At 37.3% G+C, this 25,794-nt stretch overlaps 1 protein-coding gene across 2 annotated transcripts; it reads left to right on the forward strand.

The window, feature by feature from the left end:
- Positions 1-638: 638 nt before the first annotated feature.
- Positions 639-21,690, forward strand: LOC107872989. 2 transcript variants are annotated; one of them, XM_016719675.2, is made up of 18 exons: positions 639-979; positions 2,664-2,730; positions 2,961-3,083; positions 4,671-4,867; positions 5,201-5,368; positions 5,485-5,808; positions 6,076-6,152; positions 11,268-11,352; positions 11,493-11,696; positions 15,859-15,918; positions 16,115-16,194; positions 17,060-17,340; positions 17,421-17,512; positions 17,587-17,716; positions 18,552-19,828; positions 19,909-20,198; positions 20,814-20,978; positions 21,091-21,690. In XM_016719675.2, the coding sequence occupies exons 1-18, from the start codon at positions 737-739 to the stop codon at positions 21,206-21,208; spliced, it is 3,981 nt and encodes a 1,326-aa protein (XP_016575161.2). In that variant the 5' UTR covers positions 639-736; the 3' UTR covers positions 21,209-21,690. The 2 variants fall into 2 exon arrangements, with proteins under 2 accessions (XP_016575161.2, XP_047269507.1); XM_047413551.1 differs by lacking the exons at positions 639-979; positions 2,664-2,730 and having other exon boundaries at positions 2,964-3,083; positions 4,676-4,867.
- The last annotated feature ends 4,104 nt before the right edge of the window (positions 21,691-25,794 follow it).

Consider the following 25,794-nt stretch of genomic DNA (forward strand, 5'->3'; position numbering starts at 1 on the left):
GCATTTTTTCTTTTAAAAAAAAATGTCACGTCAGCGTTAGGGTTGTAATTAACTCACTTTAAAGATATTAATGGGGTAAATAAATAAAAATTTAATTCAAGTGCTAAAATGAATTAAGCAGACAAGTTTAAGGGATTTTGATGTATTATTTGTATAGTCAATTATATATCTTTTGCTCCTCATATCCCATGTACGAGGAGAACATAATGCACCATGTGTGACGCCTTTATTGTTTTGTAGTTTGATCTTGTAATCCATGACTAATAATTTTAATATTTTATTTTTATTAGTCAATATTAATCATAATAATGATCAATCATCGCAAATATTTACTTTCTATTTGATCGTCCGAATTCATAATTTCTAAGCAATATAATTTAAATTTTCTTGGTGAAAAGTAAGTAGCTTGGTTTAAAAGTTGACGTGTCCAGATTTTTTAAAATCAGTGATGAATATTTAACATAATAATTAATTAATTAATTAATTAAATGCAGTTCAACTGAGGGCGGGAAATCTGAACGGAATTCCGGGTAAAATCGCGGGAAATCGCAACCACAGGTAACCTGCTACCGCCTACACCGGTTACCTAATCCCTTGTTTTCAATAAATCACCAAGTGGGCCCCACAATCGAGCATCAAAAAGGGAAGTCCAAGTCCAAATCCAAATTGTAGGGGAACCCTCTCTTCAAAATCAAGGGTAAAAGTAATTCCCAGAACTCCAAGGAAAGCTGATCGGATGGAGGAGGTTGAAGGATTTGGTAGGAGGCACAAGCTAGTACAGTCGACGCTGTTTCCAAATAGTGCGAAGCAGATTCCAGTTAAAGGAGGAGCTGAAGTAGAAGAAGAAGAAGAAGAGGATGCAGAGGAGGAAGAGAGGTGTGCGAGTCAAGAGAACGGGAATAAGGGGAAACCAAAGCCGAGAAAGAAGAGAAATCCCAAGGCGACAACGCCGCACAGTAACTCAAGAGCTTCTAAGAAGGTGAATTTTGTTGAGTGATAGTTATGCTGATTTTATGGTTTTAGATTGGGCCAATGTGAACGAATTCGCATTACGACTTCGTACGGTTAGAAGTACTAGTATTGCTTGGTTTAAGAAGGTGAATTTTGTTGCTAATTTGTTATGCTAGTTAAGCTGGTTTTACAATAATTTTGTTTCTGATTGGAGCAATGTGAAGGGATTAGTGTTAGGATTTTGTAATGTTAGAAGTAATAATAATAGTGCCAGTTCTAAAAAGGTGAATTTTGTTTCTAGTTTATTACCTAGAGTGCTAGTTAAGCTGCTTTTAGGGAAATCGTTTTTGTTTGATCAATGTGAACGCATTAGCATTTGGATTTTGTAACGTTAGAAGTAATAATAGTGCTAGGTTTAATTAAGAAGGTGAATTTTTTGGCTAGTTTATTTAACCTGGAGTGGTAGTTAAGCTGATTTTACGTGATTTTTTTTTTTGATTGGAGCAATGTGAATGGATTAGCGTTAGGATTTAGTAATGTGAGAAGTAATAATAGTGTTAGGTTTAAGAAGGTGGATTTTTTTGCTATTAGTACTTGGAGTGCTAGTTTAGCTGATTTTAGGGGGATTGTTTTTGCTTACATCAATGTGAAGGAATTAGCATTAGGATTTTATAATGTTGAAAGTACTACTAATAGTGTAAGTTTTAAGAAAAGTGAATTAGAAGTCCATATGCTTTTCCTTGAGCCGAGGGTCTATAAGGTACGGTATACTCTACCCTCTCCAGAGTCCAGTTGTGGGATTATACTTGGTTGTTGTTGAACTATCTTTGGAAGTTAGTTTTCTAGCTCAAATATGGCCTTGTTTTTGGACTCGTATAGGACCTTTTAAAATTTCTATTTTATATTGAAGGGGAGCCTTGGAGTAACTGGTAAAGTTGGTGTCAATTGTCATGTGACCGGGAGGTCATGGTTTCAAGCTTTGGAAACAGTCTCTGGCAGAAATGCAAGGTAAGGCTGCATACAATAGATCCTTGTGATCAGACCCTTCCCTGGACCCTGCGCATAGCGGAAGCTTTGGTCTAGCGGGATGCCCTTTTGGTTAGTTCAATGCAATGGGGTTCTGAGGACTACTTATTAATGAAGGTCTGCTTTAAATCCTCTGCACCACCATTATTATATTGAACTGCACCACCATTATTATATTGAAAAACATTGTATTCTGTATTCTTTTTGGATACCCATGGTAGTGTCCGGCTAGCTTGTTGACACATCAAGTATTCCACTAGGTACCTACATTCTCTCACCAATACCGGAGTAGGGTAACTCTATTAACTAAGACTAAGCATATAGGATGCAATTACTTGGCTTTTCTGCTACTACTCTGTCTCACGTGAATTCTTTCCAGCTCCATCAATTGTTACCCCACACTCTTGGTTGCATAGGGATTTTTTTTCCCATTGTCTGCAACATGGCCACAAAAAAGAAAAAAAAACGACCGTCCTCATTAGTTGTGTCCTTCTCAGTCACATTTACCTATCTGTTGTCCATTTTTGTGTGCATATAGTGGTCTCCTATGATCGACGCCTCTCTGCATATCAGATTTTTTATTTATCCAATTAAGTAAAGAGAAGAGTAAAATCTGGCATAGAAAAAAGCATAGAAAAGGTTGTACAACACTGTCTTTGATTTTATCTGTCTGCTTTATAATTCAGGTTGCTGTAAATGGTAGAGAAACTTCAAGCAAGGAAATGCCTGATGGAGATTCTCCAGTTATTATCAGTAAGTGAATTGCTTAAAAGTTCGTTCCATATCTTGTCCATACTACAATAAAGGTGGGGCTGGGAAGGGGAGAGAAGATTATAGATACCATATTGAGAAACAATGAAAGAATAAATTCCTTCTCCTCTGTTGAATTCTTTAATGCTGAAGGCGAAAGAATGATAGATTTCTTGCTAATTAACGGAAAGAATGACACATTTTGTCACTTATTTATACTTCTTTTCTTGCAGAAAATGATTTCTTTCTAAAGCGTTCAGAGAAAAAGAATCAAAAGAGGCAGCAAACTGAGCAGCTATACTCTGAATCGCCTGAAAAGATCCAAAAAACTTGCTCACCTCCTGAGTTTATTGCAAGTATGCATTTCTCGTTTTCCTTCAATTATTTTGTTAATAATTATCTTTCACTCAACTAAGTCATCATATGTTTGATTAAGAAATAAAACTACGGCATTATATGTTTGGTTAAGAAACTCTAGCATAATCTTGTGCCTATAAATTTTTAAAAAGAGGTACAAGATAGATTATGCAATGGAAGTCCTTAAGAAAGTAGCATGCACTCTTGATGCTGCAATTTTCATTGTTCCTGTCAGATTGAAATGAAGTTCTTAGGAGGACATTTAACATCATGTAATAATTTAGAATGGGATTTGCTTTGAAAGTTACCAAGTTAAAAAAAGAAAGACTGGGTTTTGCCTTGGGATAAAAAGATGATAAGGGACTGTAGATGCATTGAATCCCATTTTAAAATCTTATATAGAAGACTGAAGACATAATCAGACATTGTATGACACAAAAAGAAAAGGCAATAAGGGAATTTTGAAGTATGCTTTTGTATTGTCCGCAACAGGATCATTCTACAGAGTGCTAGAAGTTTATCTTCATGTATGGAAAAAAACTGCTAGCTTAGTATGATTGTTTTTCATCTTTCATGTCTTGTGCAAACAGTTCTTCAAGCTCCCAGCTTTTGTTAAGATATGACAAAGTACTTTGCATTGACTTCTAATGTGTAGTTAATAGTTTTCTGTATTATAGAAGCTTAAATCATTTGATATCCTATCATTGGTAACCAAGCTTCTTCCATGCCTCATACAAAAGAATACAAGATGATGATTCCCCAGCCTCCTCTTTCTTTCTCATTCTTCGTCCTCCTAGAACTACCACTTCTGCCAAATATCTGGAATTTCTTTCCTCCCCTCTTTTTCCTTTTTTTTTTTTGATTTTTCTTTTCATTTTTGTGTTTTGTTTCCCTGGATAGTAAAGACAAACAAATATTCACTAATAACATCATCTGCACAAGACAGGGAGGACCGAAGGATTTATACATATGATTATTCAAAAGATTAGCTAGTTTCACATGGTTACTAAAGATGATCTTGAATTCCAAGATAACATAGTTCCCACTAAGATTCTCCCTTCGCCATTCTCTCAACGTACCAGAAAAGGTCAATAGGATTAAGACAAACATGGTTGATGTTTTTTTCCTTAAGCATATCAGAATTGGCAAATCCTCTTTTACATGCAATTTCAGGCAACAGGGCTTGATCTGTTTCTCTTCCATCATTTACCTCTACAGGTTGAATGTAGGCTAGAGATCTTTTTATGAGACATTTGTGCTATAAACTTTTCTGTCTTTCAGAGGTTGTCCTCAGATGTGAAGATTAGAGCTATTTGACCATGAGAATTAATTTTTTTTCCAGAATAATTTTTAGTTTACTTCAAAGTCAGTGTTTGTTTTCCAACTCCATCTTCATAAATTCCAAAGAAAGTGTTCTCTTCTCTTCTTTGCAAAAAGTGTATAACCAAACTCAACTTCATCTTCAACTCCAACAACAATTCCAATAATGTGAATATATATTTGAAATCTTTGTCCGAACGCCTACTAATTGCATGCTTTAACTGTTGCTGGGAATTTATTGCTTCTGACTAAATACTGTTTGGAAGATAAGAGGACTCCTCGGTCGAAGAAGAAGCTTGCTAGGTCGACACCTGAGAAATGCCAAATGGATAATAAAGCAAGAAAAAATATGCAGATCAATGGATTGACAGAAGCATGTTTGGTTCCACGTAACCTTATGCAGGATGAATCAATGTTACACTCTATTCCCGATCTCCGAATGGAGGCTAAAAAGACAGCTGAGGTTAGTTGAAGTTTATATATTGTTTACGTATAAATTGTGTACCTTGTTAAGTTAGAACTTTCTTATTATTCATTTCTTCTGCGATACAAAAAGCATGATGTTATGTGTGGTTGAGTTATGATGATTCTGATCATATTTTCATTTCTGTAGCACTTAATGATGGATCGCGTTATGCTTCTTGTAAATGTTCTTTGATTTTCTGTGATATCTGCTCTGTTTTGATGTTTCTTTCTTCTAGATTTTGCAGAATATGGATCTTTTCATTTTCATAGTATCACACAACTGAAGCCACAGTTCTGTTTGCCTCTTTGTAAATTTCTTTGCTTTCACCAGGAAAATTCCCGCAGATATGCGGGAAAACAAATACATCCTTTTTTTCAATCCTTGAAAATGGGTAAGAAGAGCCAAGAAGTGATTGATGCGGAGAGTAACTGGTACTCTTCTGAGGGAGAGGGGAAAAGCCTTACGTTCAGCCCCATTCATGTATTTGAATTAGTTAAGGTATGGTGTCTTCATTCTCAATTATACATTGTTTTAACATGGCTGTCTCGTAAACTACTCTTCTAATAATTGTCCAGTTCTTCATCTTGGATGGAATATAAGATTTCCCTTTGCAGGAGGATGAAACTGCCTTTGATTGGGGTGACTGGATTTTTTCTGAAGCTTGTTTTCTCGATGCTGATGTTGTGCTAGAATTTGGAAGCTCTTCACTCTCCGAAGATTCCGTCAGCTCTCTACAATTTGATAACATGTCGTGTATCTCTCATCCAAAGAAAACACTGTCACATCAAAACAATACTGCACAGAACCAACATGCTATTTCACAAGATGAAGTGTTTTCTGATCATTCGTGTAGAGAAACAAAATTATATCATTCAGCATTATCCATAGTTGCTGAGGAACAAGTCAACCACTTTGAGCAGCTAAAAAATGCGGAAGTGGTATGCTCTGATACAGCCTTGTTTTGAAATCATATTGATTATGCTGATGTGTGGAAAATATAATTGTTTCTAGTGAGCATTATTACTCTGAGTTGGTAATTATTTTTAAGTCGGTATTTTGATTTGACTTGTTGCATCATTCTACATTCCTGCTTTTAGAGATACAGAAAAAGTAAAAGGCTTTACATTCTAGTCAACAAGTGAGATTACATTTCCTATATTTTTTGTCTGATCATCACATAATACCTGTGGGTTGGATAATTGTAGGAAAATGTAGGGGACTCCCTCCAACATAACGTTAACAGTTCAGATACCAAGAAGCAAGGCAGATTTCTTCAAGAAAGGTAAGGATGTGTATGATCTTGATGGAGCAAACAGGTTTCCATATTATTAAGATGAGATATCTTAAGTTTTTTGAATGTGCACCGTTTTTGTCTGAGGTGAAAAGATGGTTGAGGGGATAAGTAGTGTAAATGATGAAGGCCTTCCTTTTTTATTTGATAATTGATGTAATTTTAGTTAATAGATAGTATCCAGGAGGTACTAACATACTATGTATGTATTAAAAGCTGGACTTAGCTCCTACTATATGCTAACGAGACTATCAAGTCCAGAACATTCCCCGTCTCATTTACAATGTTTTCCCTTGCTCCAAAGTTATAAATTATGAAGATTGTACTCTAGATAATATATATATGTATATATATATATATATATATATATTTGTTTTTTTCATCTTTTGATAGAAATGGTGTCTGGGCCATCTTGTGCGCACCGCGACTAATTTCACGGGATATCTGTCAGCCTGTCACCTCGTATCAGGTAACTTTGTCTACCAAGGCTAGAATAGATGGGAAGAAATGACCTAGTGCTTTGTTTTTGATGGGATTTGAACCTGTGATCTGGTGGTGCTCAACCCACTTCATTGACCACTAGGCCACACCCTTGGAGCATATGATAATCTAAGGATTCTGACTTGTACCTGCAGAGTACTTTCTTAGTGCTTTGTGGTTTGTTCCAATAATATACCTACCAGTTCAAAAAAATATTATTGCATCCAAGGGTGTGACCTAGTGTTCAATGAAGTGAATAAATACCTTGTACATCATAGTTCAAATAACAGTGAAGACAAAAAATATAAGGCGATTTCTTCCCGTATGTCTAAGCTTTGGTAGCAAAGTGACCAGGTACTTTTGCTGGTGAGAAGTAACAGGTACTTTGTTGAATAGTCGAGTTACATGTGAGCTGTCCCTGACACCATATATACTAAAAAGAAGAGACCTAAGATTGCTTTCTAACCCTATTGTCCAAATTATGCACAAAAACATATTGCTCCAAGTTTGTTTCTTTCCCGATCCCTGTCCTTGCCAGCTGTTGAGAGTTCAGAGTTCGCTTTGAATCTCCTAGCATTACCCATTCAAAAATATTCATAAAAATGGAACAAATCTTACCAAGTTTTGCTGAGGTGACAGGCACCATGTTGCAATTCTCCCAAAGCATGCAACTTTTGTAAGGGGTCTTGTCTTCCAAATATTCTCTATTTGCCAGTGAGTCTCTGCACCCATTCTCCTGTTTCAACAGGATTATATAGTGGGAATTAACTGTGAATCTGCCATCCTTACAGCCTGTCCATACTACAGAATCTTCCTGATTCTTTCCAGAATTGTTGTCTCCGTCTTCTGCAATAACAGATCAACTTTTTTTTTCGCAATCCTTGAAGCTTCTCCTAAATTGTAGTCGCCACCCATTTCCCGAACATCATTCTTTGTTTATGCATTTTTTTGTCAGTTACAGTATTATATAAATTGGCATCATCTCTTTCAATGTGGATCTTCCAAATATTCATATATCTACAGGCTACAGCCTTATAATTTTCCTCCATTCCACACACTCAGCCTGTTTTATCCAGCAACTCCTATATAACTTTAGACCTCAATGATGTAATCCCATACGAAGTAGTCAATATTTTATTTTACCAGTGATCAGTTTTTCCACATCTAATTGTTTCCACTCTTCTATTATTCCTTCCTATTCTTATTGTAACTCCAATTCTTTGAAGAACAATTTCTTGTTTTGGAACCTCTGGATTTTGACTCCGATGCCCCCGTTCCCTTTTTCCTCAACAATTGTGGACCATCTCATGAAACATATTCTCTTTCCTTCCCACAAGTCACCACTTGTTTTGTTCAACTTGTGAAGGGATGGATAACAAAAAAATATCAAGTAGGTGGAATCCCATCAAATACACTATTACTCAGGGTAAGTCTTCTTCCAGTGGCATCATCTTTATGTGTCGACATTTGCCAAAAATATACTGATTTTGGTCAGATTCATTTTGCCTTCAAGTGCTGCATTTGGTCAGATTTAGGCTAGTAGTTTCACCTTTGAGTGTAGTAATTGTTCCTCGTCACCATCGTATAGCACGTAGGTATCATCAACATATAATTAGTGCGAAATTTTAGTGTCATTCCCTTCTTTGAATCCTTTAATTCATCCCAGTTTTGCTTTTCTTAGAATTAGATGGGAAACTTCCATCACTAGCAAACATAGGAAGGGAGAAAGGGATCCGTCTCAATCTTCTTCAACAACAACAACATACCCAGTGTATTCCTACATTGTGGGGTCTAGGGAGGGTAAAATGTACGCAGTCCATACACTACCTCTGAAGAGATAGAGAGGTTTCCGATAGGCCCCTGACTTAGGACAAAAAGACAGTAAACCAAGGCATAATAAAACATGAAACAAGATGAAATAACAAAAATAAAATACCCACAAAGTATTACTATACACTATCAAACAGAAAGCACACACCGCACCCAAACCCTCCTAGCTAGAAACTCCAACCTATGCACAAAGCCCTATGACTACTAACAAGGCTACACCCACATGCACTAGCCCTCTGACCTAGTTCTCATCCTCTATACCTTCCTATCTAAGGTCATGTCTTCAGTAAGCTGTAACTGCTCCATGTCACGTCTAATCACCCCCCTCCAGTATTTCTTTAGCCTACCTCTACCCCACCCGAAACAATCCAAAGCCAATCTCTCGGACCTACGAACTGGGGCAATAGTGCCCCTCCTCATAACATGCCCAAACCATCTCAACTACCCGCATTTTGTCCTCCATCGAAGCCACTCTCACCTTCTACTGAATAGTCTCATTCCTAACCCCATCTCCCCTAGTAAGTCCACACATCCAACAAACATCCTCATTTTTGCTACTTCAACTTTTGGATGTGCGAATTCTTGACTGGCCAACACTCTGCTCGATACAGCATGGCCGGACGGATTGCCACTCTATAGAATTTGCCTTTTAGCTTGAGGGGAACCTTCTTATCACACAAAACACTCGGTGTGAGCCTCCATTTCATCCTCCCTACCCTAATACGGTGAGTGACATCCTCGTCAATCTCTCCATTCCCTTGAATCATCGACCCTAGATACTTATAATTATCTCTCTTACAAACAACCACCTTGGAAATCCAACTTCACTACCACCTCATCCTCATGCTTCACGTCATTAAACTCGCATTCCAAGTACTCCGTCTTGATCCTACTCAACCTAAACCTTTTAGACTCCAGGATTCGTCTCCAAACCTCCAATTTATCATTAACACCCCCGAGTCTCATCAATCAAAACTACATCATCCGCAAATAGCATACACAAAGACACCTCTCCTTGAATACGCCGAGTCAAAACATGCATCACCAAGGCGAATAAAATCGGGCTAAGAGTTAATCCCTGGTGCAACCCTGTCAAGACAGGAAAATGCTCTGAATCTCCTCCCACCGTCCTCACTCGAGTCTTCGCTTCATCATACATGTCCTTAATCGATCTGATGTATGCCACAGGGACCCCTCTAGCCTCCAAGAATCTCCAAAGAACCTCCCTATGGACTTTGTCTTATGCCTCCAAATCGATGAACACCATGTGTAAGTCCCTCTTTCTTTCCCTATATTCTCCACTAGTCGCCGCATAAGGTGAATTGCCTACATTGTCGAGTGACCAGGCATAAATCCAAACTGGTTTTCAGAAATAGACACGATCCTCCTCAACCTTCGCTCGACCACCATCTCCCAAATCTTCATAGTGTTTCTTAACAACTTAATACCCCTGTAGTTGTTGCAACTCTGAATGTCTCAATCTTCTTCAAGGACTAAAAGCCCTTCTAGAGAGCCATTTAATATTATTGAAAACTTTACATTCAAGAACAGTGAGATACATCAAACAATACACAGTGAGAACATTTAATTTAAAAGAAAATACACAGTGAGAAACTGAATGACTAACATTGGATGCAAAGGGTTATCAACAGAGCAGGACTTATCGTATGGAAGCGCTCTAGAGATCGAATCCAGCGCTCTAGAGATCGAATCCTTTCTGTCAACAGACTAGATGTTAAGGAAGTGAAAAAGCAACAAGGATGCAAGTCTGGCCGCTGGAAACAGATCTGGAGAAATAAGGTTCCAACCAAGATAAAATGCTTCTCTTAGTTGGTTCCAAGAAGAGCATTTCCACACATGAGAGACTGAAAAGGAGAGGCTTCCTGATAGCCTCTTGATCTTCTCTTTGCAATGAGGCTGAGGATACCAACAATCATCTGTCCCTCTTTGCAGAGTGACAACACAGCTGTGGAATCTCTTCTCCCAACACAGACTGAGTTGGATTATGCCTGAGCATACAGCAGACCTACTCAGTTGCTGGATCAGAAGAAGGGGAAGCAAAGCTCAGAAAAAGTGGCGGAGTATAATACCATCATGCATTTGGTGGTCAATTTGGATGGAGAGAAATAGCAGATGCTTTGAAATATGAAAACAAAGCTAATCTAACAGAGAGAGTCAATGGAACTGCTTGACTACTTTTTATTTTTGGTGTAAAGAAGAAGGGAAAGAAGAAGTTACATAAATTTTAGGATTTTTGTGATCTACTTTTTTCTGTTTTGTTGGGAACCAATTTTTGCAGGTCTCCAACATATCCTTAATGTTGATGAATACAACAACCTTTCTCAATAAATAAATAAATAAATTGGGATTGCTACTTTAACCGACGGATAGTGGGATAGGAAACCATAATAAAGAATGAAAGAAAACCATACGTGATGTTGATGGAGCTGAACTTGCTACCTTTTTGGTCTCCTTGGCAATTACTTTCACATGACATATTCTCTAGTATCTTAAATCCATTCTTTTACCCCTTGCCAAAACTATGAGAGTTAGAAAATGAACTTTCTTATATCACAATGCTGGTATGTGGTGTGTAATTCATGGTCGTTTCCATCACATTCTGAAATTATACATGGGTGCACATCATAGTTCATTATACAGGATAAAAGAAACTTTTTGATTGTTGATTTGAAATATATGTTGCTTCTTGCCTGCTGTCAGAATTTTGTGTTACTATTATGGGTGCTGCCCTTTTTTGTAATGCTGATTTACTCTCAACTATTTTTTCATGTTCAGGATAGTGTTTGACTACCAGAACTGTCCCAGTCAGCCCAAAAGTTGTTTATGGACAAACAAATATCAGCCTGAGAGAGCTTTTCAGGTGAATCTCATTTTGGACATCACCACTGTTAATATTTATCTTTGTTGGTGAAGACAAGTCTTAAAAGATGATCATTCATCCATATGTTGACATTGTCCATATACAGTATGATAAATGATCTCCAACATCTTGTTTTGCAGGTATGTGGTAATAGCGAGCCAGTGAAACTTTTAAGTGATTGGCTGCATCTTTGGCATGAAAAAGCTTCTCGCACAAGTAAATCATGCATTCATAGTGATAGCGGTACTCCTCAAGAGTTCTCTGACAGCCTTTGTGAAAGTGAAGCTGACTCTACAAATGAAGAACAGCTGAAGAATGTCCTCCTGGTATCTGGACCAGTTGGGGTATGTAGCTAGTTTCTACTCTTCTATTGCAAATCTTCTCTTGGAGTTCTCATCTCTCTGTCCATTTGTATGATCCTAATTCTGGTTAATACGTGAGAAATAGGTTTTCACTACTGTATTTCCTTTCCACAATTGATTTTGTTATGCTTTACTTGAGCCAAGGGTCTATGTTACAGTCCCCGGATATGGATCTAGTTATGGGACGTTGCAAGACAAAATCAGAATTAATGTAGACTGAGTTAGGAGTCTGGAAATATGTTTTCTTTTTTCAACCTATGGTGCTGGTTCTTTAAGAGAGAACCTGCAATCTCTTGAGTTTGAAGTACTCAAAAACTTAATAATCTTCTCTTTCTCTTTCATTGAATAAACCTGGAGTTTAAATACAATAATAATAAGATAACTACCCTGAGAGACTAGGATATGATATCCTAACATTGCTGGAATGAGAAACTGAAAACAATTACTAAGAAATAACTACTACAAGAAGATAACTACTGAAACAACTACTAGTCTGCAACAAGTAATTACTAGTCTACTGCAACTAACTACTACTGTAAACCATTGGAGACTAAGGAGTTATAACTGATAACATTACTCCCCTCCTTCAAATCGCGCTTGTCCGCAAGCGCTAAATGTGGAAAGTATTGGTATTTTCCTCTTTTTCAACAAATTCTTCCTCATCGTCTATAAAGTCAATCCAGAATAGTTTCTTGCATTGATGACCTCGGTTGAACAGTTCATCACATTTGAAAAAAAGTCCCTTAAGTCGCCTTTCCTCCATCTCAGATCTGGTCAGTTTCTTCACAAATCTGGCTTGTTGTTGAGGTGAGAAATCTGCTATCTTTGATCTGCAAGCATCTAACAGTTGCGAACAAACGGGTTGTTCCTTGTGTTCATAAAGCCGGGATAAACTCATCGCCGCAGCCAAATCTGGAGGATTATGCAACTCTACCTTAATTGCTATACAATCCGCAAGACCACTAATGTAAAGTTCAATTTTCTGCGCTTGTGTTAGAGTACCAGCCCGTGAAGCCAATTGCTCAAACTTTTCTTGGTAATCTACCACAAATCCTACTTGACGTAACTTTAGCCAATTCTCCTAACTTTTGACTTCTAATTTGTGGTCCAAAACGAAGATTGCGTTGACGCTTGAACTCATCCCAAGTGCGTTGGGGCATATCTTTCTCTAGTGGAAGAAACCAGAGTTGTGCAATTCCTTCCAAATGAAAAGAAGCAAATGCAATCCTTTCTTCTTCTGGTGTTTGCTGGTGTCGAAAGAAATGCTCGCACCTGTTCAGCCATCCCAAAGGGTCCTGTTGGCCATCAAATCATGGGAAATCTAACCTTGTATAATGAGGAATGATGGAACTTCCTCCTGTTTCTGATCCTGACCCTCCTATTGCATTTTACCCTTCCAACCTCGATCCTGACTGGTATGTTCAGTGGATTCAGAATCGACCTTTGAATCTGCTAAATCCTTTTAGAGTGCATCTAAGCAAGCATTTACTGCTCCCTGTCTGGCTAAATTGGCTGCACGTTCCTCCTGGAACAGGCTCACTAATTGTGCCAGTTGATGTTGAATTAGATCTCCCATAACTCCCGACTCTGATACCAAGTTGTTATGGTCCCCGGATATGGATCTAGTTATGGGACATTGCAAGACAAATTCAGATTTAATGTAGACTGAATTAGGAGTCTGGAAAGATGTTTTCTTTTTTCAACCTATGGTGTTGGTTCATTAAGAGAGAACCTGCAATCTCTTGAGTTTGAAGTACTCAAAAACTTACTTTACTCCTTCTCTTTCATTGAATAAACCTGGAGTTTAAATACAACAACAACAACAAACCCAGTGTATTCCCACATAGTGAGGTCTGGGGAGGGTAAGATGTACGCAATCTATACCACTACTCCCCGGGAAGTAGCAAGGCTGTTTCCGATAGACCCCTGGCTCAAGACAAAGAATAGTAATCAAAGTCATACCAAAAAACCTGGAACAAGACAAAACATAGAGACGCCACATACAGGGAAAGAGTAAACAAAGACTAGTAAACAATCGTAATACTACAAGCAACAAGAAATCATAATAAGAATACTACACCCACCAAGTAATGCCCTACCCTACCTACCCAAAATGGCACTAGCCTTCCATCCTAATACGCGTCCTCCAGATCTTCCTATCTAGGGTCATGTCCTCAGTAAGCCGTAACTGCTCCGTGTCCCGCCTAATCACCTCTCCCCAGTACTTCTTCGGCCTACCCCTGCCCCGTCTGAAACCATCCAAAGCAAGCCTCTCACACCTACGAACCGGTGCCTCCGTGCCCCTCCTCATCACGTGTCCGAACCATCTCAAACGAACCTCCCGCATCTTGTCCTCCACCTAAGCCACTCCAACCTTTTCTCTGATAGTCTCATTTCAAACTCTATCACCCCTAGTAAGCCCACATATCCAACGCAACATCCACATTTCCGCTACCTTTAATTTCTGAATGTGAGAGTTCTTGACTGGCCAACACTTTGCTTCATACAACATGGCCGGTCGGACTGTCACCCTATAAAATTTGCCTTTAAGTTTGGGCGACACCTTCTTATCAAAAAACACCCCCGAGGCGAGCTTCCACTTCATCCATCCCACCTCGATACGGTGAGAGACATCCTCGTCAATCTCACCATTCCCCTGAAACATAGACCCAAGATACTTGAAACTATCCCTCTTACACACCACCTGAGACTCCGACCTTACTACCACGTCATGCCCCTCCCTCGAGCCATCAAACTTACATTTCAAATACTCGGTCTTGCTCCTACTTAACCTGAACCCTTTAGACTCAAGAGTCTCTCTCCACAGTTCTAATTTATCACTCATACCCCCCGAGTCTCATCAATCAAAACCACATCATCTGCAAAAAGCATACACCAGGGCACCTCGCCTTGAATACGCGGCGTCAAAACATCCATCACCAAAGCAAACAAAAACGGGCTAAGAGTAGATCCCTGATGTAACCCTGTCAGGACAGGAAAATGTTTAGAATCACCATCCGCCGTCCTTACCTGAGTCTTAGCTCCATCATACATGTCCTTGATTGCTCTGATATACGCCACCGGGACCCCACTCACCTCCAAAGAACTTCCCTAGGGACTTTGTCGTATGTCTTCTCCAAGTCGATAAACACCATGCTGGAATGAGAAACTGAAAACAATACTAATAAGATAACTACCCCTAGAGACTAGGGTATGATATCCTAACATTGCTGGAATGAGAAACTGAAAACAACTACTAAGAAGTAACTAGTAGAAACTGTAAATAACTACTACAAGGAGATAACTACTAGTTTGCAACAATTAATTACTAGTCTACTGCAACTAACCACTACTGTAAACAATTGGAGACGTCTATCAGAAACAAGCTCCTTACTGTCGAGGTAAGGCTGTGTAACCCCCACCCCCACCCCCACACACAACCACCACCACTTGTGGGAGTACACTGCGTATGTTGTTGATGTTGAAGCGAGAAATTGATCTTGTTGATTAATAGCTTAATCATAAGTATCCTATCTTTCTGAGAGGTTACATTTCGACATGCTCACAAAGCAACAACCCATGGAGTTATTTCACAATATAATTTCATTTTCCTGTTAGCTCTTAGAATGACATAAACAGTGTTGGAGTTGTAGAAAGCACACAACACCTGGGAGTTTTTCGAGCTTATGTGTAGATTAGACAAGACGTTATCAGGTTAGCAAATTCATGTAAATCTTAGTAGTTCCCCTCTAGCAAAGTGTCACTGATTGGATTTGTCAAGGCATGGTCTTATGATTTCTTCTTGGGAAGAAGTTCTTAGAGCTACCTTAGGCTAAAGTGGAGGTAAATGAAAGACCTGTTTATCGGAGGTTGGAGTACTTTCAACAATGTTGGGGTCAAATCATTCATTTACACTGTCTAAATCGATTTTCATCATTTGGTCATCAAAAAAAAAAAACAATTTTCATCATTTAGTTTCATAGTCATTTCAGTAGGAAATAGATACTTATCCTGAGATAATACTCACGTCACTTTTGCAGTTTCTTCTGCCATAGTTCCATTAATGTCATCTTGACTAGGCTTAATCAAGCCTACTTCAGTATGCGTGAAGTAGATTTTTATTGGTTTAATTGTTATTATGCAGAGCGGGAAGTCAGCCGCAATTTACGCCTGTGCTAAAGAACAGGGATTTCAAGTTATTGAGGTAATGCTGTAAACATTCGCTATTTTATGGACGTTAAATTGCACTTTGCAAAATGTAGATGCATGTTGTTACAGTATTTGTCTTGGAGCATTTTAAAGATTTGATCTCAGACATATTCTGACCAAACTGTTAAAAAGAGTTTCTTCAAATAATCAATCATCTATATAACTATCTTTTCGGTCTGTTGCCCTGCTAGGTTAATGCATCAGATTGGCGAAATGGTGCTCTTGTAAAACAGAGATTTGGGGAGGCTGTAGAATCCCACTGGCTTCAACGGTTTGTCTATATCTGGATGCTAGTATTTTTTTTGTTTCTTGGACTTGTTTGTGATAGAACGTTTTAAAGATATATGATTGTTCCTTTTTTTTTTTGGACTTATTCTTATAAAATTTTATTAATATATAATGTCTCAATATTTAGAGCGGTTTCTGTACTCCTTTCCTTCTTTTTTTTTTTTTTGGGGGGGGGGGGGGGGGGGGGTTTTGTTTTTTTTTTTTTTTTTGTGTTGTTTGTTTTTTTTTTTTGGGTGTCTTTTTTTTTTTTTTTTGTGGTTGGTTTGGGGTGGGTTGGGGGGGGGGGGTGTTACTGTACATTGTTTGGTAATAGTTCAAGTATTTGCATTTAAAGATGAAACTTTTCTCTTGTGATGGTTCGTGTTTTTTACTTTTGGGTTCCCTTATCGTATGATTTTCAAAATTTAGTTCTGGCCTTCTTAGATTTGTACTATGCATATTTAAAGGACTAATTTAACATTCTTATAGATTCTTAAACCTCCAAGTCATGCTGGCACACACTTCTGAGATTGATCTTCCTTTAGGGAAAGCATTTCATTAGTCACTGATTGGGGAGGGAAGAGCCTTTTAGTGGCCTCTTACAATGTGCTTCGACCATTTCTCAGCATGTCATGCTTGTTCCAAGAAAAGTTAGTTGACATGCTCCATGAATGTTGATATTCCTTACCAAATTTCTAACTCAGACAAATTTGGTGAAAATCATGCAAAGTAGTCAATTTATTTGTTTCTTTTTTTCTGTGATGGGATTTGGCTTCATGTATGCACCAAATTATGACTACAGTGAATATTGAATCTTATATGAGTTAACACGCACTACTTCCATCTTCTCTATTCTATTCTTGTTTCAGGGTGCAAAAAGATCTAGTGTATTCAGAAGACAAACTAGTGTCTGGCGGTGGAGTTATTGAACCGATACCTTTGTCTGATGAGGAAAATGCTCCAAACGCCTCTGGAGTACAAAGAAAACAAGTCTGCAGGGAGGAGATTACTGTTAATCATCAGGGTGAAACTAAGACTCTAATTCTTTTTGAGGATGTGGATACTGCTCTCTGTGAAGACCGTGGTTTTGTCTCTACCATTCAACAACTTGCGGAGACTGCAAAGCGGCCCATGATATTAACTAGCAATAGTAAGGGGGTTAACTGGTTGAAATACAATAATCTGTTAAGCTTATGTATCACAATTTAAGGATTATTCCTGATGTGATAGGTCAAAATCCGGTGCTCCCAAACAATTTGGATAGGCTAAAGTTGTGTTTTGTGATGCCATCTTTGGAGGAGCTCCTTGGACTTGCACACATGGTGTAGTTCCTTTTGCTAGTTTCTCCCTGATATCTATTTATCTTTATCTGGCTAATCAAATAAATTCTTTCCAGGTTTGTGCTGGAGAACAAGTTAAAATTCACCCAATGCTGGTAGAGCGGTTTGTAGATCATTGCCAAGGAGATATTCGTAAAACTATTATGTATCTCCAGTTCTGGTGTCAAGGCCAAACTTTGGAGCAAGGTAATTCACCAAATATCAACAAGTTAATGCATGCTTTAGGATAGTTGATTGGGTGAATAACTTTTTGCCATCGCAAAAGAGAAATGGTAACTGAAGAAGTTGCCAAGCAAAAATTCTGAAGCTTCATGTTATTTTGTAAAGTGAATCTTCTAAAACCAGTGCATTCATTTGGTAATGACGAAATCATTGATAACCACTATTTGTATATATAGCAGGTTGACATAAAAATTATCAGGTGATCTGTTTAGGATTTGCTTAATACTAAGTTTTGGCCAATCAAAACTTCAAGCCTTTTATTATTAATGAAACCTTACACATCTTGAATGCAATGAAAAATGACAAAAGGAAATAATGTAGAAACAATGGGGCAACAAGACAGAAAGATGCAGATGAAATCTTGGAACAGAACCGAAGAATAAGGGGGGAATCTAGACCTTTGTAAGAATCTTAAACACCAACTTGGCGTGTAGGACCCAAATCTTTTCTTGAAGATCAAAGAACAACCTAGATTATCAAACTAAGTAGGATTCAACCAATAAGGGAACATACCTCTACAAATTGAAGACAAGTTAACTAGAAGAGATGAGTTAGTTTAGATCCTCTTAAGGGATGTTCATTCACCAATTGCCAAAATCTAATGGTTTAATACACATAAAGGGAAGGTAAAAAGAAATCAGTATGTAGGAGCAATCTCTCTGTATCTGAACAGTTCTCATTCTTCACAACTTGATGATGAAATTATGATGAAACTGAAGCTATAACCTATGTTTTCTTCACCCTAACATTTTTATTCAACCCATTTAATTCCATGATGTTTTTTTTTTACTATGACCAGGTGGTAACCTGCAGCTGAGATATAGTCCTCTTCAGTTTGATCTAGATGCTGGTCATCTGCTGCTACCAAAAATTATCCCATGGGATGATTTGCCATCTCCACTATCAGAACTTGTGGATGAGGAGATAACAAAGTCGATAAGGGTAGAAGAAGAAAGCGACTGGATAACTGAGAAAGCTGAGGAAGACGAGCTAATCAATACTCCAGAAAAGAACAATTCAAGGAATCACGATATGGGTGCAAACAATGTTAATGGAAAAAAGAACGCGATGTTGAGCTTGCTGTACTCGTTTCAGGATCACAATGAGTGTACTATATTTGGTTCTAACTCAGAATTTTCTGATGCCTCTGAATCACCAATTGCATTCACTCGTAGAAATATGCTGAGAAAACTTGATAGAGTTATGTCTTCAGATTCGGAGGAGGAATGCAGCAGAGTTCCCTTGTCTTTAGATCAACCTGATACCGTAAATGAAGAGATTGAAACAGCATGCAGTTCTCCCTCCCATTTTTCAGCCACTGAAATCTCCTGCAGTTTATCAACTGAGAATCTTCATTTCAAAGCAAAAAGGTTGAAAAGAAATTACTTGGAGACGACTGATTATTCTACTATGCATGTCGTAAGCAAGTCTGTTAATGTCTCCTGTGTGCCAGAGTCATCATTCATCCCTGAGACTCAACTTACTGCTGGTTCAGAATTAATTTCAACTACGGAGTCATATAATGATGTTGATGTCAAAGTTGAGGCAAATTATTGTAGCACTCTGTCCCTTCCAAGTATGTATCCACTCAAGGTTGAGAAACTTGATGAAACTGTTCTTCCATCTTCCGAGTATCTGGAGTTGCAGGGTTGTAGTTCTGATAGGATAACAAAATCAATTCCTGGTGAGGTTGGTAGTTCTGATAGAATAACAAAATCAATTCCTGGTGAGGTTGGTTGTTCTGATAGAATAAAAAAATCAATTCCTGGAGAACTCGTTGAGCATTTTAACGGACGATGCATGGAGAATGTTCCAAGTGGATATCGGGTGTTGGACGAGTGTAGCCGTATGGACTTCAGTAAAACTTCTACATCCTTTAAGTCTACTGCGCAGCTTAACCTGAATACTTCTGTACAGGAAACATGGAGAAGACTTCGTGAAGGTTACCTGGATCTGAAACAGTATATCACCCCAGAGCAGAAAGAATCTTCTCAGATTCTTAATGTTGCTCATGAAATGAGTGATCTAATTTCAGTGGCTGATTTATTACTTACTGACTGCAATCACCTCCTACACGTAAGTAGTTTATTAGATACATACGTTACCTTTGTGTTACTGCAGGCACAGTTTTTGATGCTTTTTAAGTGCTCATGCAGGATTCTTTGGAGCTGTCAGTAATCCCTATCAAAGAATCACATTCGTATAACTGGCATGATAACCAGTTGAAGATGTTTTCAGTTTTTGCTCAACATGGAGTTTGCTTTTTTGCGAAAGAAATTGCTTCTCTCGGACCAAGCACCTCATCTGTATATGAGGTGGATTTGACCCGGGAGATGTTGGCATCCACCAACAGTACAATGGCTCTGGGAAAGATGGTGGGGCAGAGTAGGGAAAAACACGAGAGTTTGCATTTAAGGCTACCGAGAATTTGTCATTCCTTTAGAAGGTATAGGACCATATGCCCCTCTTCCCTTATATTTTTGCTTATAAGTTGCTTGTCCTAAGTAGTTGGGTATCTTCCAAGAAATTGCGTATAAAATCGAGTGGGCTCTCTAACTTAAGGTGTCTCTGTTGCTGGTCACTGCTTAGACATGTTCAGCTTGATGCTCAATCTCTGTTACTGTAGAGTTGTATGCTGTTTAAAAATAGAGAGCAGGAAGAAACATGTACAAACCACTAAAAGAGGACAAGAATTAGAGAACTATAGACTTGCAAGGAGTTCTGCTTTCTCTGGGAGAAAACTGCTTCTGTATGTTATTAAACTACAAATCTTTTTCAACGAAGATTGGACATTTTCGAGGGAAATTTTTAGTGTGGTGAGGAAGGATTCTACTTTCAGTTTAGATGTTTTCAGTTTTTAAAATTGTTGATTATATACCACTACTAATTGTTCCCTATCCATGCTTTGGATTTGTTCATTTCTATTATTTACCTGAGATTCCAAGATTGCTCAACAATGTAACTGATCTGACTTCTTTTTAGGACTACATTTTTAGTTTAGCTATTATGTTCAGTTGATAATTACTGTGATATTACTGAGTTGCCTTGTATTGTTCCTCAGCAAAGTGGAGGCAAATGCATACAACTTACTTCAGTCTGTTGTCCCGTTGCGCTCACACATTGCACTGAAAGGTGATTCATTTCATGAATATCTGTCTTCATTGAGCCAAATTTCAAGATTTGGAACTACCCGGTTATTAGAAAGCATTGATAGAAGACAGAGAAGGTATGTTTCATATCCCACCAAAATACAGTTGGTGCATTTCTCAAAAGCACTTTTAAAAAATGTGCAGCAGTGCAACTAAATGCTTATGTTCTATCCAAATTGAAAATTGCAGGGGACGAGCTGGTCTACACTACCTGAGTTCTGGTAGATTAGCTTTGTCTCAAGATGATGTCTCATTACTGGGCCAATATAATTGCTACCAGAAAGTTTCACCAGGGTCAGAGGCTTAATGTACATATAATTTACTAGAGATGGATCCCTCCTACCAAATGAAGTGGGAAAGGGAGGCAATGTACAATCAATTGTTGTTTATGGTAATAGCCACGGGCAGGCAGTAGTTAATTTGCCTGAAAGCGTGGACGACAGGAATAAAGGTTAGGAATAGGCCACACTAATTTAGTTGCAGAATGTAATTCAGTTATTCCTTCATTTTTAGTTGTGCCTGCCAAAACTATACAACTTTTTACAGTTAGTAAATTCAAAATGGATGTTCGAGCCCATTCTTTTACACGTTTGACATTCTTGTCGTAGTTCCTGATGATGTCTCTATATTTCCCAATTTTCTGTTCCCCAAATCCACTGTCAAAAAAAAAACATCAAGTTAAGCACTAAATCCAGTGAGACGGGACAAAAGAATGGACAAGCATTGAGATTTCAATATCTTGCACATTTGAAATTGTTTGATGATCAAAAAATCCCGTTGCTTTGATAATTTTCCATTTATTGTAAATAAGTTATTTTGTATATATGTTCACATACTATACTACACATACTATTGTAGCATGTAAAGAAGTTATTTCTTTTGTGGATATCATTCACATACTACACTTATTATACATACTATTGCCTATAAAAGGTATTTCATACTACATTGTAAAAACACACCAAAAAAGAAAATAAAATCATTTTCTTATATCTATACATCTCTCTCCTTCCTTTTCATTTTAGTTTATTATAGTGTATTTATTCTCAGCACGTTATCAGCACAAGATCCCTTATAAGGTACGTATTTTTTTGTAATTATTTATTTTCAGATTCTAAACACACAGAAAATAAAAATATAAATTGCTAAAGGAAATCAACTTTTGATAATAATTCATTAACAATATATGGATCTATTTAAACTTATTTGAGATAGTTATTTTATTTTGAAAATATCATTATATCTAACTTATTAATCTTTTTATGATAGTTTCACTATGTCAAATTTATCGAAACTTGAGTTTGTGGTATTAGATATTATCGGAAAGAATTATTTATCATGGGTCCTTGATGCTGAAATTCACCTTGACGTTAAAGGTCTTGGGGATACTATTAAACAATAAAATAACGCATCTAGTCAAGATAAGACAACGGCTATGATTTTTCTTCGTCATCACCTCCACGAAGGATTAAAAGCTGAATATTTAACTGTGAAAGATCCACTTGAATTATGGACCAACTTGAAGGACCGATATCACCGAAAGCTAAATATGACTGGATACATCTTCGGTTTCAAGATTTTAAAACCGTAGTTGAGTATAATTCTATTATTCATAAAGTAAGTTCAATATTAAGATTATGTGGAGAAACCATCACTGATGAGGGCTTACTAGAGAATTTTTTTTCACCTTTCATGCTTCTAATGTATTGCTATAACAACAATATCGTGTAAAGGGATTTAAGAAATATTCTGAGTTGATTACATGCCTACTTGTGGCAGAGCAGAATAATACTTTGTTAATGAAAAAACATGAAGCTCGTCCTACTGGATCTATTCCATTCCCTGAAGCGAATGTTGTAGCAGCGCATGATCAGTTTGAAATAATGCAAAATTATTATCAGAGGACGAAATAATTATCGTCATAATGGTAAAAATAAATAAGAAAATAATAAAGATTCTCAAAATAATTCTTCAAAGGGTAAAGTTAATATTTGTCATCGATGTAGTATGAAAGGTCATTGGGTACGTGCTTATCGTACGCCTGATCATTTTGTCAAACTTTATCAAGCTTCCCTTAAAAGAAAAGAAAATGACGTGAAAGCGCACTTGACCTTTCGAGATGATGATGATGAAGCAGCTCCATCAAATACATATAATGATAATGAGACAAACCTTGCTTACAAAGATGATGACTTTAAAGGACTCTCAGATATTACCCATTTGAGAGTTGAAGATTTCTATGAGGCTATTAATTGAAGAATTGATCACTTTATTGGAGAATAAATTATAAAGAAAGTTATTGTTTTCTTTTGTTTGCAATTATGTTTTTCTGTTAAAGTACTGTGTATCTCTAATTTCTAAATTTATAATGCAATTTATTATGTTAGTTTTTCAAATTTCTTATAGTATGCTTTTTTTGAAGAATATGGAAATTCTCCAATTATCATTTGGATCCAAAATTAGTTACGATGATATATATCTTATAGATTGTGCTACCACAAATACTATTTTAAAAGATAAGAAATATTTCTCTTATTTGTTGATGAAAGAAGCCAATGTTAATACTATATCTGACAGTACAAGATTAATTGAAGGCTCCAAAAAAGCTAACTTATTACTTTTCGGAGGAACGAATTTGATAATTGATGAAGCATTATATTGTAGTAAGTCTTAAAAAAATTTATTAAGTTTCAAAGACATTCACCAAAATGACTATCATATTGAGACTACAAATGGTGGAAAGATTGAATATCTTTATATTACTACATAATGTCGGGTAGCAAATATATACTTGAAAAATTACCCGCTCTTTTTTCAACTTATACTACATAAGTATTAGCACTATTGAAACACATGCCATAGTAAATCAGAAGTTTACTAATTCAAATAATTTTATTATTTAGCATGACCGATTGAGCCATCCCAGTTCTAATATGATGCATAAAATAATTGAGAATTCATATGAACACTCATTGAAGAACCAGAAGATTCTTCAATTTAAAGAATTCTCTTGTATTGCATGTTCTCAAGGCAAATTAATTACTAGACTGTCACGCCTCAAATCCTATTGGGGCGGACTGGCACCCGTAACCGAGGAGGCCCGGGAGAACCAGCTCATAACCTTATACTTCCCATGCATACCTCTATGACAACCCAAAATTCGGACAACATCATGTTGCATATAAAAGAAAATAATCACCTGTATAAGTTCGAGCACACATATATATGTATATACAATACTTGGCCGTTGAAGCCATCACGTCTATTAACAAAACACCACCTTGACTGTACATTAGGTCTACAAAACCTCTAGACAATACACAGAGTTTAACTAAGGTCGGGACACACCCCGCCATATAAGTAACTTCTATACAATACCAAAAGTAACTGGATATGACACGGAAAGCCCCGAAGCAAACTGGAGCTCACCAAAAGCAGCTGGGTATCCTGGCTCCTACTTGTGCGGTGTATGAGCTGAGGTACCTGTGCCTGCAGCATGAAATGCAGGTCCCCATGAGGGACGTCAGTACGAAATATGTACTGAGTATGTAAAGCTGTAGATAATCACGTATGATATAGGAGCTCAATAGAAATCAGAAACAAGTGAATAAATCGTAATAGGAGTGGACCACACTTACTAGAACTTGTGACAACCTGTACATTGAATTTATTCAATCACTTTACCTTCGTTCTTATCATCTTTGTAATCATTACTGTACTGTACTATGACCATTAGGCTGCCTCCAGTACATATCAACTGGGATCGACCCATGATAGTCTTATGTCCCTGGGATAGCACCCATAAACACATAACTAGGGATCGACCCATGATAGGCTTATGCCCCTAGGATACCACCCGATAAGAGAGAACTTCCATCACTTAGTTCAATTAATCTTTGAGATTGTTATTTCGGTCGCCACCGCATTTTTGATACTTTAAAACAATGATACATCAATAAGAGATATAAATAGACCATCAATGCAATAACAATGAAGTATAACTCATTGGCACATCAATGAAGTGTTTTGGAGTCATCAATGCCATAACAATGAAGTAGGAACTTATTGGTATATCAATGAAACGTTTTGGAGTCATTAATAGCACATGGATCTTGTTTGAGTAATCGGATACCTTCTGACATTCATTAGTGCAATAAACATGTAAGATTTGGAAGACAAGTAAGTATTGGAATGTCTGTATTGGAATGTCTTGATATCTTGTAGGGTGAAAACAAGTTCATTGGTAACGTAGGACATCATACAAAACCATTATGGATCACATGTTATTGAATAACTTTGGAAACTTTCTTAATAGAACAATTGTTCACTTTCATGCCAAAGATATGGTATAGAGTATGCTTTACATACCTGACTATTAACCTTCAATACTAGTCCCAAATGGACTTCTCGTCTTTTCGGATTACTTATCTACAATGAACATATATAGCAATCTAGTATTAACGACCAAACGTCACAATTCAATTATTTGAATTCACCAAACTAGTGGTTAAGTAGTAAGCCTTAATTACACCATAAAGGGTGTCACTTTAACCTTCTTATACTCCAATTACATTCACATGCCATGCATATTCATACAACATCCTCCAATATCAAGTTTGGATTCATTTATCCTTCCAACCAATCCATTAAACCAAATTGAGCCATAGACATAAATAATCATCAATTCAATAGTATATCATCATATCCACCTTCCATAACTTAATTACCATATCCACCTTCCATAACCCAATTACCATATCCACCTTCCACAATTCAATACAATCAAACCATGCAAAATAGTTCATAACCCTATTTCCATCACCTTTCAATAACAACCAATACATATAATCCTCTATCACACATATACATATGAAAAAGAACGAGGCAAACAAT

Source organism: Capsicum annuum, chromosome 6 (genome assembly GCF_002878395.1).
Source record: "Capsicum annuum cultivar UCD-10X-F1 chromosome 6, UCD10Xv1.1, whole genome shotgun sequence".
NCBI classification, from domain to species: domain Eukaryota; kingdom Viridiplantae; phylum Streptophyta; class Magnoliopsida; order Solanales; family Solanaceae; genus Capsicum; species Capsicum annuum.